The 14694-nt window shown below is 39.2% G+C and overlaps 1 protein-coding gene across 1 annotated transcript in view; it reads right to left on the minus strand.

Moving 5' to 3' along the window:
- Nucleotides 1-14694, minus strand: part of LOC109032661 (G-protein coupled receptor 158 smog) — a 193281-nt gene that overhangs the window by 60425 nt on the left and 118162 nt on the right. Inside the window, exon 8 of the mRNA XM_072302120.1 lies at nucleotides 11712-11947. Coding sequence (XP_072158221.1) covers nucleotides 11712-11947 — 236 coding nt within the window. The remainder of the gene's footprint in view (nucleotides 1-11711; nucleotides 11948-14694) is intronic.

Below are 14694 nucleotides of genomic sequence, written 5' to 3' on the forward strand. Positions count from 1 at the left end.
GTCTTTCTATTTGTATCAATAGGTACTTTTTGCTTAACTTACGAACGTTGAATGCAAATTAACTTTATTGAAAAAAGAAAATAACGTCATTAATTTGGGGGAACATGTGGCTGATTATATGAAGGAGGTATATTCCAGTATTTTTGTTTAACATATTAACTCACGAGAAAATGTTCGTACATTTATCATCTACTATTAATTATTTTTTGATGATTAGTCTAAAACATTCAATACAATCATTAAAAAGTAGTTCCCATCGTCGGGTATCGAATTCACGATCGCCGGGCGCCCGCGTCTAATCACAATTACGAGGCGGCTTGGTCAACTAGGCTATGACGGATCCACGTGAGCGGGAGTAAAAATAGCATTTAAAAGACTCGGGCAATGGGCGGGACTTATCACAAGAGACCTTGACTGCTTTTGGGATGCGCATTGCTGTAGGAGCCATGGTTCGCACTGTTTTAATGCGTCTCGAGGTTCATCCCATTATGCATTCCGATCGCGGCAGTTGAGCTAAGGCAATATTTGCGTATCCATGAATTAAATCAATCAATCGAGCTCTGATTTTGACTTCTTTATCCGTAACGAGTCCTCCAGAACAATTTTCCACCTTGTTCGATGGTTATTATTTCTTTACTTCTATTTTTCAAATTTGAGGTGGGATAATGGCGGCTTCTCAAGAACACCGAGGTAGGCGATCTTTTGCACCAACGAACAGAAAACTGATGGCGAAAAATAACCAATCAGAACCTCCCAAAAAAAAGAATTTGCCTAAAAACGGAACTTCGTGGTTCTGCGCAGATTTACCAGTCAGACGCGACATCTCCAGGAGAAAAAAAACTCGCTGAAAGCGAATTTTAGCAATCAACACAACTTGACATAGAGACATGATTGGCTAAAAAATACAACGGTTTTTGATACATCGGAAAATCAACCAAAAATCGGAGACTGGGCGAAACGCTCAAGGTCGCAGCGGTATAGGGAATCCCATAGCGAAGGCAACGGAACGATTCTAATATCATGGGGAACTCCGTTCCCATGACAAAAAGCGTGTCACAAACTACGCAGATTGCCCACTTAAGGGTGGATTTCGGACTTTTTTTAATGTGTCCAGCGTGATTTTCGAGCAAATTCTCCCTCAGAGAGTGTATTCGGTGGGCTATATCTCCTCACGGAGAAAAAAACTTCGTACATTGGACCGGAAGTTGAGGTCACATGGATCTCTGAAGTTTTCTGGTCACGCGTCCGAAAACTTATGGTCGAGCTGCCGAAATTCGGATCAGACATCGAGGCACTTCGGCATATGTACCGGAGTACTTCAGATGTGTGGCCCGAACCTTTCGGTATGTGTCGAAGTACTTCAGATGTCTGACCCGAACTTCGGCAGCTGGACCTCAAGTTTTCAGATATGTGATCCGAAAACTTCAGAGATCCATATGACCTCAACTTCGGGCCCCACGCACAAAGTTTTTTTCTCCGTGTTCCTTGCAACAGACCTGTTATGCAAACAGGTCCACCTCCTGTGAAGTTTTTCTCGTCCGTTGCAAAATTTCGTTCGTCAGAGTTGGGACTTTTTCACAATAAACGCTTCAAATACTTCCTTGAATTTGCTCTCGATGAACTGAGAACACCCCGTAGAACCGAACTGCGAGAGACGGGCGACGGAAATACCTACGAGCGAATTCTTCCGACTTTTTCCTCCGTGCGCGTTAAAATTAATTCGAGTGAAAATCAGGATGCTTTGAAGTTTTGTTCGATGGAGCGAAATAACAGACATTAATGGGAAAAGATACCCAGTGCGAATCCAGCCCTGTCGTTCACAGCAAAAACCTTACATCTATAGATGTATTTCAACGGGAGAAAACGTGGTTTTCCCTTTAAACGGCAAAGCTTCAGTTCTCCGTAAATGCTCGGATCTCGCAGAGAATGAATCCAATTAAAGACTTCGGTGCACCCGACTATTATGATATTATTCGCGACGCGAATTGCAGAAAATTATTCATCCTGTTGAGCGCATTTTTATGATATCTTGAGCAGGGCGTAAAATGCGTCGAGGGTGGATTTTGCCTGGTAGCAACTTTAAATGGTCCTTAATTGTGCTACGGTGGGATCAGAGAAATAATGCCGGTAGGTAGAACAACCTCCTCGTTTGTTTTATCATGTTTGAGTAAGGTAATTTTTTTATTGTTCTTCAACAATGCAACCACCCGCTTCTACCGATAAAATGTAAAAGAATGTGGTTGCGGTCCTTTCTTCGGCTTTAGGACATTCCGTCGAAGATTTTTTGTCCGCTCACGTGCTGTTTCTTTTGTTTTTTTGTTTTGGTTTTATTTTTGTTTTTTGAAAATATTATTTCACATTAGAGCCATTTTCTTTTTTAAAAATGTGGCAAATCTTTTTAAAACCTTCTCCAGGCGATGGCATCGATATCAATCTCAATGTAACGTATTGTGTTGAAAAAAACTATATAAAAATTTATAAAAGAGAGGAAAAAATTAACAAGTTGGTTTTTGCAATCGCTAGCGATAGCAATATTCGTCATGGGAACTTTTGCTTCTGGGATATGAAAATTTTAAGGTACAGTTCGTTTGTAGTATCTTCAGAATTGAAGGGGCTATGTAATTTTGTGTCGACATCTCTTTTTTAACATTTTTAATTTTTTTTCTTTGCATACAAGAAAGCTGTTATTTACCAATTATTTATTTTCGTTGGATTATGTATGGTTTTAGGAAGTTAACGCATTTAACTTTCAGTTTCGTTTTTTCGGCGTAAAGTATGATATTTTTACTCTACGCATATGCCCGAATACGCATCATAACGACGGTGAAACTGCCAAACCACGTATCTCGTTTGCTGTGTTTAAAAATCTCCGCTCACATTTTATTTTTTTGAAGTAGACCAAATCAATATCATTCCTTGAAATTTTCACAGAATTTTCTCCGCACGAAGAGGAAAAATCACGGAAATTTTCAAGACTGGACGTTAAGTAGCTTTTCATTTAAAAAATAAAGTATGACAGGAAGTCTGCGACGTCGCAAACCGAGATACGTGGTTTGGTAGTTTCACCGTCGATAAGTGACCTATGTGCTTCCTAAGTTGCCATTTTTTTCATTCAAATAGATGTAACCGAAATGTTAGATGTGTACTACCTATACTACTTTCATGTCATTGCTTTATTTATTTATTTTTTTATTTATTTACTTTTTGCGTAGGTATAAATTGTTATTTTTTGCTGAGTTTTTGAGAAAATATTGCTTTAAGAACGTGGAATGTAAATTAATTTTATTGAAAAAAGAAAATACCATCATTAATTTGGGCGAACAGAGAAAATATACATCAATATTTGGGTCAACATCTCCCTGATTATATAAAGGATGAATATATTAGTATTTCTGTATCAAAAAACTTAGCTTTTGTCTTCAGAGATACGATGATTCTAGTCCCAGTCAATTTGTTTTATTGAAAAAACAAAAAAACAAAAAATAAATAAATAAAAAAAAAAAAAAAAAAACTGAAATGTTAGACATACTATTTTCATGTCTTTCTATTTGTATCAATAGGTACTTTTTGCTTAACTTACGAACGTTGAATGCAAATTAACTTTATTGAAAAAAGAAAATAACGTCATTAATTTGGGGGAACATGTGGCTGATTATATGAAGGAGGTATATTCCAGTATTTTTGTTTAACATATTAACTCACGAGAAAATGTTCGTACATTTATCATCTACTATTAATTATTTTTTGATGATTAGTCTAAAACATTCAATACAATCATTAAAAAGTAGTTCCCATCGTCGGGTATCGAATTCACGATCGCCGGGCGCCCGCGTCTAATCACAATTACGAGGCGGCTTGGTCAACTAGGCTATGACGGATCCACGTGAGCGGGAGTAAAAATAGCATTTAAAAGACTCGGGCAATGGGCGGGACTTATCACAAGAGACCTTGACTGCTTTTGGGATGCGCATTGCTGTAGGAGCCATGGTTCGCACTGTTTTAATGCGTCTCGAGGTTCATCCCATTATGCATTCCGATCGCGGCAGTTGAGCTAAGGCAATATTTGCGTATCCATGAATTAAATCAATCAATCGAGCTCTGATTTTGACTTCTTTATCCGTAACGAGTCCTCCAGAACAATTTTCCACCTTGTTCGATGGTTATTATTTCTTTACTTCTATTTTTCAAATTTGAGGTGGGATAATGGCGGCTTCTCAAGAACACCGAGGTAGGCGATCTTTTGCACCAACGAACAGAAAACTGATGGCGAAAAATAACCAATCAGAACCTCCCAAAAAAAAGAATTTGCCTAAAAACGGAACTTCGTGGTTCTGCGCAGATTTACCAGTCAGACGCGACATCTCCAGGAGAAAAAAAACTCGCTGAAAGCGAATTTTAGCAATCAACACAACTTGACATAGAGACATGATTGGCTAAAAAATACAACGGTTTTTGATACATCGGAAAATCAACCAAAAATCGGAGACTGGGCGAAACGCTCAAGGTCGCAGCGGTATAGGGAATCCCATAGCGAAGGCAACGGAACGATTCTAATATCATGGGGAACTCCGTTCCCATGACAAAAAGCGTGTCACAAACTACGCAGATTGCCCACTTAAGGGTGGATTTCGGACTTTTTTTAATGTGTCCAGCGTGATTTTCGAGCAAATTCTCCCTCAGAGAGTGTATTCGGTGGGCTATATCTCCTCACGGAGAAAAAAACTTCGTACATTGGACCGGAAGTTGAGGTCACATGGATCTCTGAAGTTTTCTGGTCACGCGTCCGAAAACTTATGGTCGAGCTGCCGAAATTCGGATCAGACATCGAGGCACTTCGGCATATGTACCGGAGTACTTCAGATGTGTGGCCCGAACCTTTCGGTATGTGTCGAAGTACTTCAGATGTCTGACCCGAACTTCGGCAGCTGGACCTCAAGTTTTCAGATATGTGATCCGAAAACTTCAGAGATCCATATGACCTCAACTTCGGGCCCCACGCACAAAGTTTTTTTCTCCGTGTTCCTTGCAACAGACCTGTTATGCAAACAGGTCCACCTCCTGTGAAGTTTTTCTCGTCCGTTGCAAAATTTCGTTCGTCAGAGTTGGGACTTTTTCACAATAAACGCTTCAAATACTTCCTTGAATTTGCTCTCGATGAACTGAGAACACCCCGTAGAACCGAACTGCGAGAGACGGGCGACGGAAATACCTACGAGCGAATTCTTCCGACTTTTTCCTCCGTGCGCGTTAAAATTAATTCGAGTGAAAATCAGGATGCTTTGAAGTTTTGTTCGATGGAGCGAAATAACAGACATTAATGGGAAAAGATACCCAGTGCGAATCCAGCCCTGTCGTTCACAGCAAAAACCTTACATCTATAGATGTATTTCAACGGGAGAAAACGTGGTTTTCCCTTTAAACGGCAAAGCTTCAGTTCTCCGTAAATGCTCGGATCTCGCAGAGAATGAATCCAATTAAAGACTTCGGTGCACCCGACTATTATGATATTATTCGCGACGCGAATTGCAGAAAATTATTCATCCTGTTGAGCGCATTTTTATGATATCTTGAGCAGGGCGTAAAATGCGTCGAGGGTGGATTTTGCCTGGTAGCAACTTTAAATGGTCCTTAATTGTGCTACGGTGGGATCAGAGAAATAATGCCGGTAGGTAGAACAACCTCCTCGTTTGTTTTATCATGTTTGAGTAAGGTAATTTTTTTATTGTTCTTCAACAATGCAACCACCCGCTTCTACCGATAAAATGTAAAAGAATGTGGTTGCGGTCCTTTCTTCGGCTTTAGGACATTCCGTCGAAGATTTTTTGTCCGCTCACGTGCTGTTTCTTTTGTTTTTTTGTTTTGGTTTTATTTTTGTTTTTTGAAAATATTATTTCACATTAGAGCCATTTTCTTTTTTAAAAATGTGGCAAATCTTTTTAAAACCTTCTCCAGGCGATGGCATCGATATCAATCTCAATGTAACGTATTGTGTTGAAAAAAACTATATAAAAATTTATAAAAGAGAGGAAAAAATTAACAAGTTGGTTTTTGCAATCGCTAGCGATAGCAATATTCGTCATGGGAACTTTTGCTTCTGGGATATGAAAATTTTAAGGTACAGTTCGTTTGTAGTATCTTCAGAATTGAAGGGGCTATGTAATTTTGTGTCGACATCTCTTTTTTAACATTTTTAATTTTTTTTCTTTGCATACAAGAAAGCTGTTATTTACCAATTATTTATTTTCGTTGGATTATGTATGGTTTTAGGAAGTTAACGCATTTAACTTTCAGTTTCGTTTTTTCGGCGTAAAGTATGATATTTTTACTCTACGCATATGCCCGAATACGCATCATAACGACGGTGAAACTGCCAAACCACGTATCTCGTTTGCTGTGTTTAAAAATCTCCGCTCACATTTTATTTTTTTGAAGTAGACCAAATCAATATCATTCCTTGAAATTTTCACAGAATTTTCTCCGCACGAAGAGGAAAAATCACGGAAATTTTCAAGACTGGACGTTAAGTAGCTTTTCATTTAAAAAATAAAGTATGACAGGAAGTCTGCGACGTCGCAAACCGAGATACGTGGTTTGGTAGTTTCACCGTCGATAAGTGACCTATGTGCTTCCTAAGTTGCCATTTTTTTCATTCAAATAGATGTAACCGAAATGTTAGATGTGTACTACCTATACTACTTTCATGTCATTGCTTTATTTATTTATTTTTTTATTTATTTACTTTTTGCGTAGGTATAAATTGTTATTTTTTGCTGAGTTTTTGAGAAAATATTGCTTTAAGAACGTGGAATGTAAATTAATTTTATTGAAAAAAGAAAATACCATCATTAATTTGGGCGAACAGAGAAAATATACATCAATATTTGGGTCAACATCTCCCTGATTATATAAAGGATGAATATATTAGTATTTCTGTATCAAAAAACTTAGCTTTTGTCTTCAGAGATACGATGATTCTAGTCCCAGTCAATTTGTTTTATTGAAAAAACAAAAAAACAAAAAATAAATAAATAAAAAAAAAAAAAAAAAAACTGAAATGTTAGACATACTATTTTCATGTCTTTCTATTTGTATCAATAGGTACTTTTTGCTTAACTTACGAACGTTGAATGCAAATTAACTTTATTGAAAAAAGAAAATAACGTCATTAATTTGGGGGAACATGTGGCTGATTATATGAAGGAGGTATATTCCAGTATTTTTGTTTAACATATTAACTCACGAGAAAATGTTCGTACATTTATCATCTACTATTAATTATTTTTTGATGATTAGTCTAAAACATTCAATACAATCATTAAAAAGTAGTTCCCATCGTCGGGTATCGAATTCACGATCGCCGGGCGCCCGCGTCTAATCACAATTACGAGGCGGCTTGGTCAACTAGGCTATGACGGATCCACGTGAGCGGGAGTAAAAATAGCATTTAAAAGACTCGGGCAATGGGCGGGACTTATCACAAGAGACCTTGACTGCTTTTGGGATGCGCATTGCTGTAGGAGCCATGGTTCGCACTGTTTTAATGCGTCTCGAGGTTCATCCCATTATGCATTCCGATCGCGGCAGTTGAGCTAAGGCAATATTTGCGTATCCATGAATTAAATCAATCAATCGAGCTCTGATTTTGACTTCTTTATCCGTAACGAGTCCTCCAGAACAATTTTCCACCTTGTTCGATGGTTATTATTTCTTTACTTCTATTTTTCAAATTTGAGGTGGGATAATGGCGGCTTCTCAAGAACACCGAGGTAGGCGATCTTTTGCACCAACGAACAGAAAACTGATGGCGAAAAATAACCAATCAGAACCTCCCAAAAAAAAGAATTTGCCTAAAAACGGAACTTCGTGGTTCTGCGCAGATTTACCAGTCAGACGCGACATCTCCAGGAGAAAAAAAACTCGCTGAAAGCGAATTTTAGCAATCAACACAACTTGACATAGAGACATGATTGGCTAAAAAATACAACGGTTTTTGATACATCGGAAAATCAACCAAAAATCGGAGACTGGGCGAAACGCTCAAGGTCGCAGCGGTATAGGGAATCCCATAGCGAAGGCAACGGAACGATTCTAATATCATGGGGAACTCCGTTCCCATGACAAAAAGCGTGTCACAAACTACGCAGATTGCCCACTTAAGGGTGGATTTCGGACTTTTTTTAATGTGTCCAGCGTGATTTTCGAGCAAATTCTCCCTCAGAGAGTGTATTCGGTGGGCTATATCTCCTCACGGAGAAAAAAACTTCGTACATTGGACCGGAAGTTGAGGTCACATGGATCTCTGAAGTTTTCTGGTCACGCGTCCGAAAACTTATGGTCGAGCTGCCGAAATTCGGATCAGACATCGAGGCACTTCGGCATATGTACCGGAGTACTTCAGATGTGTGGCCCGAACCTTTCGGTATGTGTCGAAGTACTTCAGATGTCTGACCCGAACTTCGGCAGCTGGACCTCAAGTTTTCAGATATGTGATCCGAAAACTTCAGAGATCCATATGACCTCAACTTCGGGCCCCACGCACAAAGTTTTTTTCTCCGTGTTCCTTGCAACAGACCTGTTATGCAAACAGGTCCACCTCCTGTGAAGTTTTTCTCGTCCGTTGCAAAATTTCGTTCGTCAGAGTTGGGACTTTTTCACAATAAACGCTTCAAATACTTCCTTGAATTTGCTCTCGATGAACTGAGAACACCCCGTAGAACCGAACTGCGAGAGACGGGCGACGGAAATACCTACGAGCGAATTCTTCCGACTTTTTCCTCCGTGCGCGTTAAAATTAATTCGAGTGAAAATCAGGATGCTTTGAAGTTTTGTTCGATGGAGCGAAATAACAGACATTAATGGGAAAAGATACCCAGTGCGAATCCAGCCCTGTCGTTCACAGCAAAAACCTTACATCTATAGATGTATTTCAACGGGAGAAAACGTGGTTTTCCCTTTAAACGGCAAAGCTTCAGTTCTCCGTAAATGCTCGGATCTCGCAGAGAATGAATCCAATTAAAGACTTCGGTGCACCCGACTATTATGATATTATTCGCGACGCGAATTGCAGAAAATTATTCATCCTGTTGAGCGCATTTTTATGATATCTTGAGCAGGGCGTAAAATGCGTCGAGGGTGGATTTTGCCTGGTAGCAACTTTAAATGGTCCTTAATTGTGCTACGGTGGGATCAGAGAAATAATGCCGGTAGGTAGAACAACCTCCTCGTTTGTTTTATCATGTTTGAGTAAGGTAATTTTTTTATTGTTCTTCAACAATGCAACCACCCGCTTCTACCGATAAAATATAAAAGAATGTGGTTGCGGTCCTTTCTTCGGCTTTAGGACATTCCGTCGAAGATTTTTTGTCCGCTCACGTGCTGTTTCTTTTGTTTTTTTGTTTTGGTTTTATTTTTGTTTTTTGAAAATATTATTTCACATTAGAGCCATTTTCTTTTTTAAAAATGTGGCAAATCTTTTTAAAACCTTCTCCAGGCGATGGCATCGATATCAATCTCAATGTAACGTATTGTGTTGAAAAAAACTATATAAAAATTTATAAAAGAGAGGAAAAAATTAACAAGTTGGTTTTTGCAATCGCTAGCGATAGCAATATTCGTCATGGGAACTTTTGCTTCTGGGATATGAACATTTTAAGGTACAGTTCGTTTGTAGTATCTTCAGAATTGAAGGGGCTATGTAATTTTGTGTCGACATCTCTTTTTTAACATTTTTAATTTTTTTTCTTTGCATACAAGAAAGCTGTTATTTACCAATTATTTATTTTCGTTGGATTATGTATGGTTTTTGGAAGTTAACGCATTTAACTTTCAGTTTCGTTTTTTCGGCGTAAAGTATGATATTATTACTCTACGCATATGCCCGAATACGTCAATTTAATGTCAAATACGTCCAATTTGGGTGAGTTGGGTCGCGCGCACATCACGTTGCAGCAGAGCTACAGTAAAAGCACAAAATATTCAAGACGAAAATTAAAGTGCTTTGGAATCATTAAATTTGACATGGAGCCACCTTAATGTTTACAAAACACACATTATATTTTCTTCTAATGTGTATAGCGACGGCGTAAGTCCGCAATCACATATCTCGTTTGCTGTAATTGAAAATCTCTGCCTCTATGATATTTTCTTTAAGGAGAACAAATTGACATCATTCCTTGGAGTCTTTGCAGAATTTTCTTCGCACGGAGAAGAAAAATCACGGCAGTTTTACAAAATTGCCGTTGAGTAGTTTCCCGTTTAAAAAATAAAGTATGACAGGAAGTCTGCGACGTCGCAAACCCAGTTATGTGATTGCCGAATTACACCGTCGATTTATATGGTTTTCTTTTTTTTTATCGATTCAACTGAGAATAATCCATGCAGAGTAAGCAAACATTTCAAAATCATGAGCTGAAAAACGCTGACTCCGCGAGTTTAAGTATTAGAGCATAACAGAGCGGAGCGGCGTGGCATGATGGCAGCGCGGAACAACCTAACCAAGCGGCGCCTACAAACCTAAGGGGATACTTCACGCATTGCGCAACGCTTGAAGTATCCCCTTAGGTTTTTAGGCGCCAAAGCGCGTTCGGCGCTAGCATCATGCCACGCCACGGCGCTCCAAGCAACTATTTCACAACAGAGATGTTTCACAGTATCATATGAAATTGAAGGCGCTCCAACATATGAAGAATGACAGGCATCTTTTAAGAGTGCAGTTCTTTCCTCGCAAAATAAATCAACTACGACATAAAAAGAGAGCGGCAATCCAAAAACTCACTCAGTACCAGCATCCGTATTTAATAACGTTTGGTAGATTTCTTGAATTTCATTAGAGAAAAAAGTGACTCGATTAGGGTAAAAATATTCTGGAGCATGCCGTCAAGAAGATTATATTTTGAATCAAGAATAAAATCGCTGAATGAAAGCGGATTTCTGCTTGATGTAAGTGACTTTTCTTCTTACATAACCATCTTTTCTTCTTTAAACAAGCATTGTCTTCTTTATTGATTCAAAAGGAAATCTTCTCGGTGGTCAATTTGAGCATATTTGTGTTTGAATCAAGTCACTCTTTCCTCTAATGAAGTTCAAAAAGCATCCTAAACTTAATTGAATACCGATAGTAGGACTTAGTAGAGTCCCTTTATACTGAGAGTCAAGACAACACCCCTCATGGAGTCACAAACGGGAATAAAGATTACAGAAATTGAACGTTTTTCGTAATCTTTGATCGGCCCATTCTCTAATTCCTTTCTTCGTTCCTTCCCTCATTCCGTTTGTTCCTTGCCGAACCCGCAATTCCCCGATCCATTCCAGATTATAATCTTCGCAATCGGTGAAACTGTAATCTTTATTCCCGTTTGTGGCACTGTGAAGGCCTAAAATACGGGAACCAATCAGAAATGGATTCACATTGTCTTGACTCTCAGTATAAAGGGACTCTAGGACTTAGTAAGTTTTTCGACTACCGCTCTCTATTTGTCGTCGTCACTCGATTTAATTTACGAGGGAACTTCGTGCTTTTGAAAGATGCTATCAATCATGATACGTCAAGGTGCCTTCAATCTCGCATGATACTTTGCGACACCTGCGTGGCAAAATAGTAGCTCTAAGCGCCGCGGCACGCCGGTGCCATCGCGGAGTTATCGCACACAGGCATTTGACAAAATGCCTGATTTGACTATTTACTTGGGCTAGATACATGATAGAGGACTCACCTATCTGAGTTACATGGTCCCACCAGAGCGGTTTGCAGGCGACGATCTCGGGGTTGGGGAAGGCGTGAACTCGGATGAGGATAGAGAAGCCCTCTTGGAGGAAGTTGAGGACGGAAACGGTCCACGCCGCGAGGTAGGCCACCACGACGACGACCATGCCCAGCAAGTAGGTCAGCAAGTCTTTGTCTCTGACGACCCATCGACGGGCTTTCCGCGTCCGGAATTCCATCAAAATCCTGCACCGGGGCGCCGTCACCGAGAAAAAAAAGACAGCCACCATCATTCATCTTCCGCCGAGCGCTACGGCCACATCCACCCCGCGCCAAAATGAATGAATATGTATACAACGGGAAGTTCAGGCGGCGTTGCCGAAGTTTTTGATAAATCGGACGGCATTTTTCAATTGGGAACTACAATTTCTGCCCTGGGGGAAAAAAAACACATTGGATCTAGAGTCCAGACTCTTGAAAACATTGAAAAGAAAATCGAAAAGGAACGACAAGAAACGCAATCCGCTTAAATTAAGAGGCTTGGTTCTTGATTTAAGCTAGATTCTGATTGAATCAAGAGTACTTTTTCTTGTCGATGTTTTTAAGAGTCGGGACTCTAGATCCAATGTGTTTTTTTTTCCCCCAGTGTGGCTCATTTTAGAAACAACTTATGAATCATCGGTTTCCCTATGCAGAAAGGTATATTTATAGAGGAGCTAGAGATTGTGTTTCCTTATTGCAAAATGTTATCCAATTGGACTGCATTTTTCAAAACACTGCAAAAAACACTAATGTGCATGGGGAAATTAATGGCACATACGTTGTTTTTAAACCAGGCCGAAATTTATAGTTCTTAATTGCAAATTAGGAACTACGGTTTCTGGCTCATCCGTAAAAACGCTTTTCTGCATAGGGGAACTAATGGTAGCTACGTTATTTCTAAGCCGAGCCAGGTATTGTGTCTCTCAATTGCAAAATATAGTTCAATACTCCAGAAGAAGTTTCGCCCAACACGAAAATGAAAATATTTTTAAAATAGATCAATGGCCAAAGTGCAAAACTAAGTATCTCCATTACGGTGTCTCGAAATTTCCGCTCCGATTTCATTTTTTTAAGAGAAAGAAGCCTAGTTTATAACTTAAAGTTTATACAGAATATTCTGCTAACACAGGAGAAAAATCAAAGACATTTTCAAGAAATTAAATTGACTAGTTTTCCAAAGACAAAAAAATCATGACAGATAGAGTCTACTACGTCGCAAGCAGAGATACGTGGAGAGATACACTTTGATACACTTTTTCACGGTCAGATTTGATAGAAATAAACTAAATTTTCCATAAAGGAGAATAAATTACCACATTTATTTGCAATTTATATTAAGTGTTCGATCAGATTTTACAATCGGTTGATTTAAGATAAACGTCACGATAAAAGTCACGAAAAACAAATTTACGTATACGTTAAAGCAGCATTTTTCCTTTATAAAGGGGCCAATACACCTATGCTACCTAATTACAAGAGGTAAGAGTTTTAATTTGAGATTATTCGTAGATCATCATGCTATGAAGTTTTTTGTACAGTTAGTGCTCTGAAACCTTTCCTCAGAAATACCTGAAAATTGTTGCATCAAGTTTATAACCGAAACAACTTCTTACAGCCCGTAAAACGAGCTATATTGTACACATTTAGGTGAACCTATCTTACTTCAACTTTTCTAAGTTTTATCTATCCTCAAACATAAAAATAATTCCTCCAAATCGCCCTTAAAAAACTTGAATAAACTGCATGAGTGGAAAGAAAGTAAAGAGAGAAAGTCTTGAGTCTCGGAATACAACCATATTTACGTCCACTGAACAACGTCATACGTAGGTAAGAACCACTCAAGGACAATTCATTCTTCCTGCACTTGTGATGCTGCGCTGGTTACGGCTTCAAGAGGCTCAATTATCTTCTCCAACAGCTTCCTATTTTACTGCCAAACAAAAGCGCGACTAAGAGTTGGCTGCAAAAAATATGGTTTTTTAAGCATCCGCACGCTGCGTCTCGGGATCACAACTATTACGGAGCTTCGCCAAGCTGGCAGTGCCTCTTGTTGAATTCATAAAACGACAGAAAAAGATGCCATTAAAATGAGATTAACGTAGACACTGCTGCAACGTTAGTAGCGCCGCTCCCCCTCCCCCACCCCCTTCTTACCTTCATTGTTAAAAGACCAATAAATGTTTGCTCGTTTTTTATCCTTATGAGTCTTCTTAAAGTTCGCGAGGGAGCCACGTCATTTTTTCAGGTGATACCTCGCGAGTTTCGGAACGCCCTAACTTGCGTTGTAAATCTACGAATTGCATCTCAAAAGAAGCGGTTTTCGCGTGTTTCCGAGAACACGCCCTTCAGGATGAATGCGCGCTGATTAATGTCGTAATAACGTTATTGAAATGTTTTGTTTGTCGGATCGACATAGATGACATAGGTTAAAAGGCGGAGCGTGATTGGTCGGCTATGTCTTATCGCTGCTTTGTCGTGCCTTTGTCAGGTGGAATGATCGACAAGCTAACGGCACCTCTTAAGTTTCCGACAGTATGTCGATCATTCCACCTGACAAAGGCACGATAAAGCAGCGATAAGACATAGCCGACCAATCACGCTCCGCCTTTTAACCTATGGCATCTATGTCGATCCGACAAACAAAAAATTTCAATAATCAGGCTGCAGGACGAAGGAACGTAACTCAGTTCCTATGTTGTCAGATCGACTAAAAAATTAATTTATTTTGCGAAAGTGGATTGCATTTTGCGAAAAGGAACCAGGAGCATTGCAATGTTGCTAAGACTGAGCAACTTCTTTTGTCTTGGAAGAAAAACCTGATTATCCATTAACAGACTCTATTTTACTCGCTAAAAACTGTAAATTCAAGACAAAAATTACCCTGTAAATTTCATATTTTTTCATGGGTTCAGTAATTTCATTGCAGAGGATGAAAATGCACAATCTTAGCA

Source organism: Bemisia tabaci, chromosome 7 (assembly GCF_918797505.1).
Source record: "Bemisia tabaci chromosome 7, PGI_BMITA_v3".
In the NCBI taxonomy this organism is placed as follows: Eukaryota; Metazoa; Arthropoda; class Insecta; order Hemiptera; family Aleyrodidae; genus Bemisia; species Bemisia tabaci.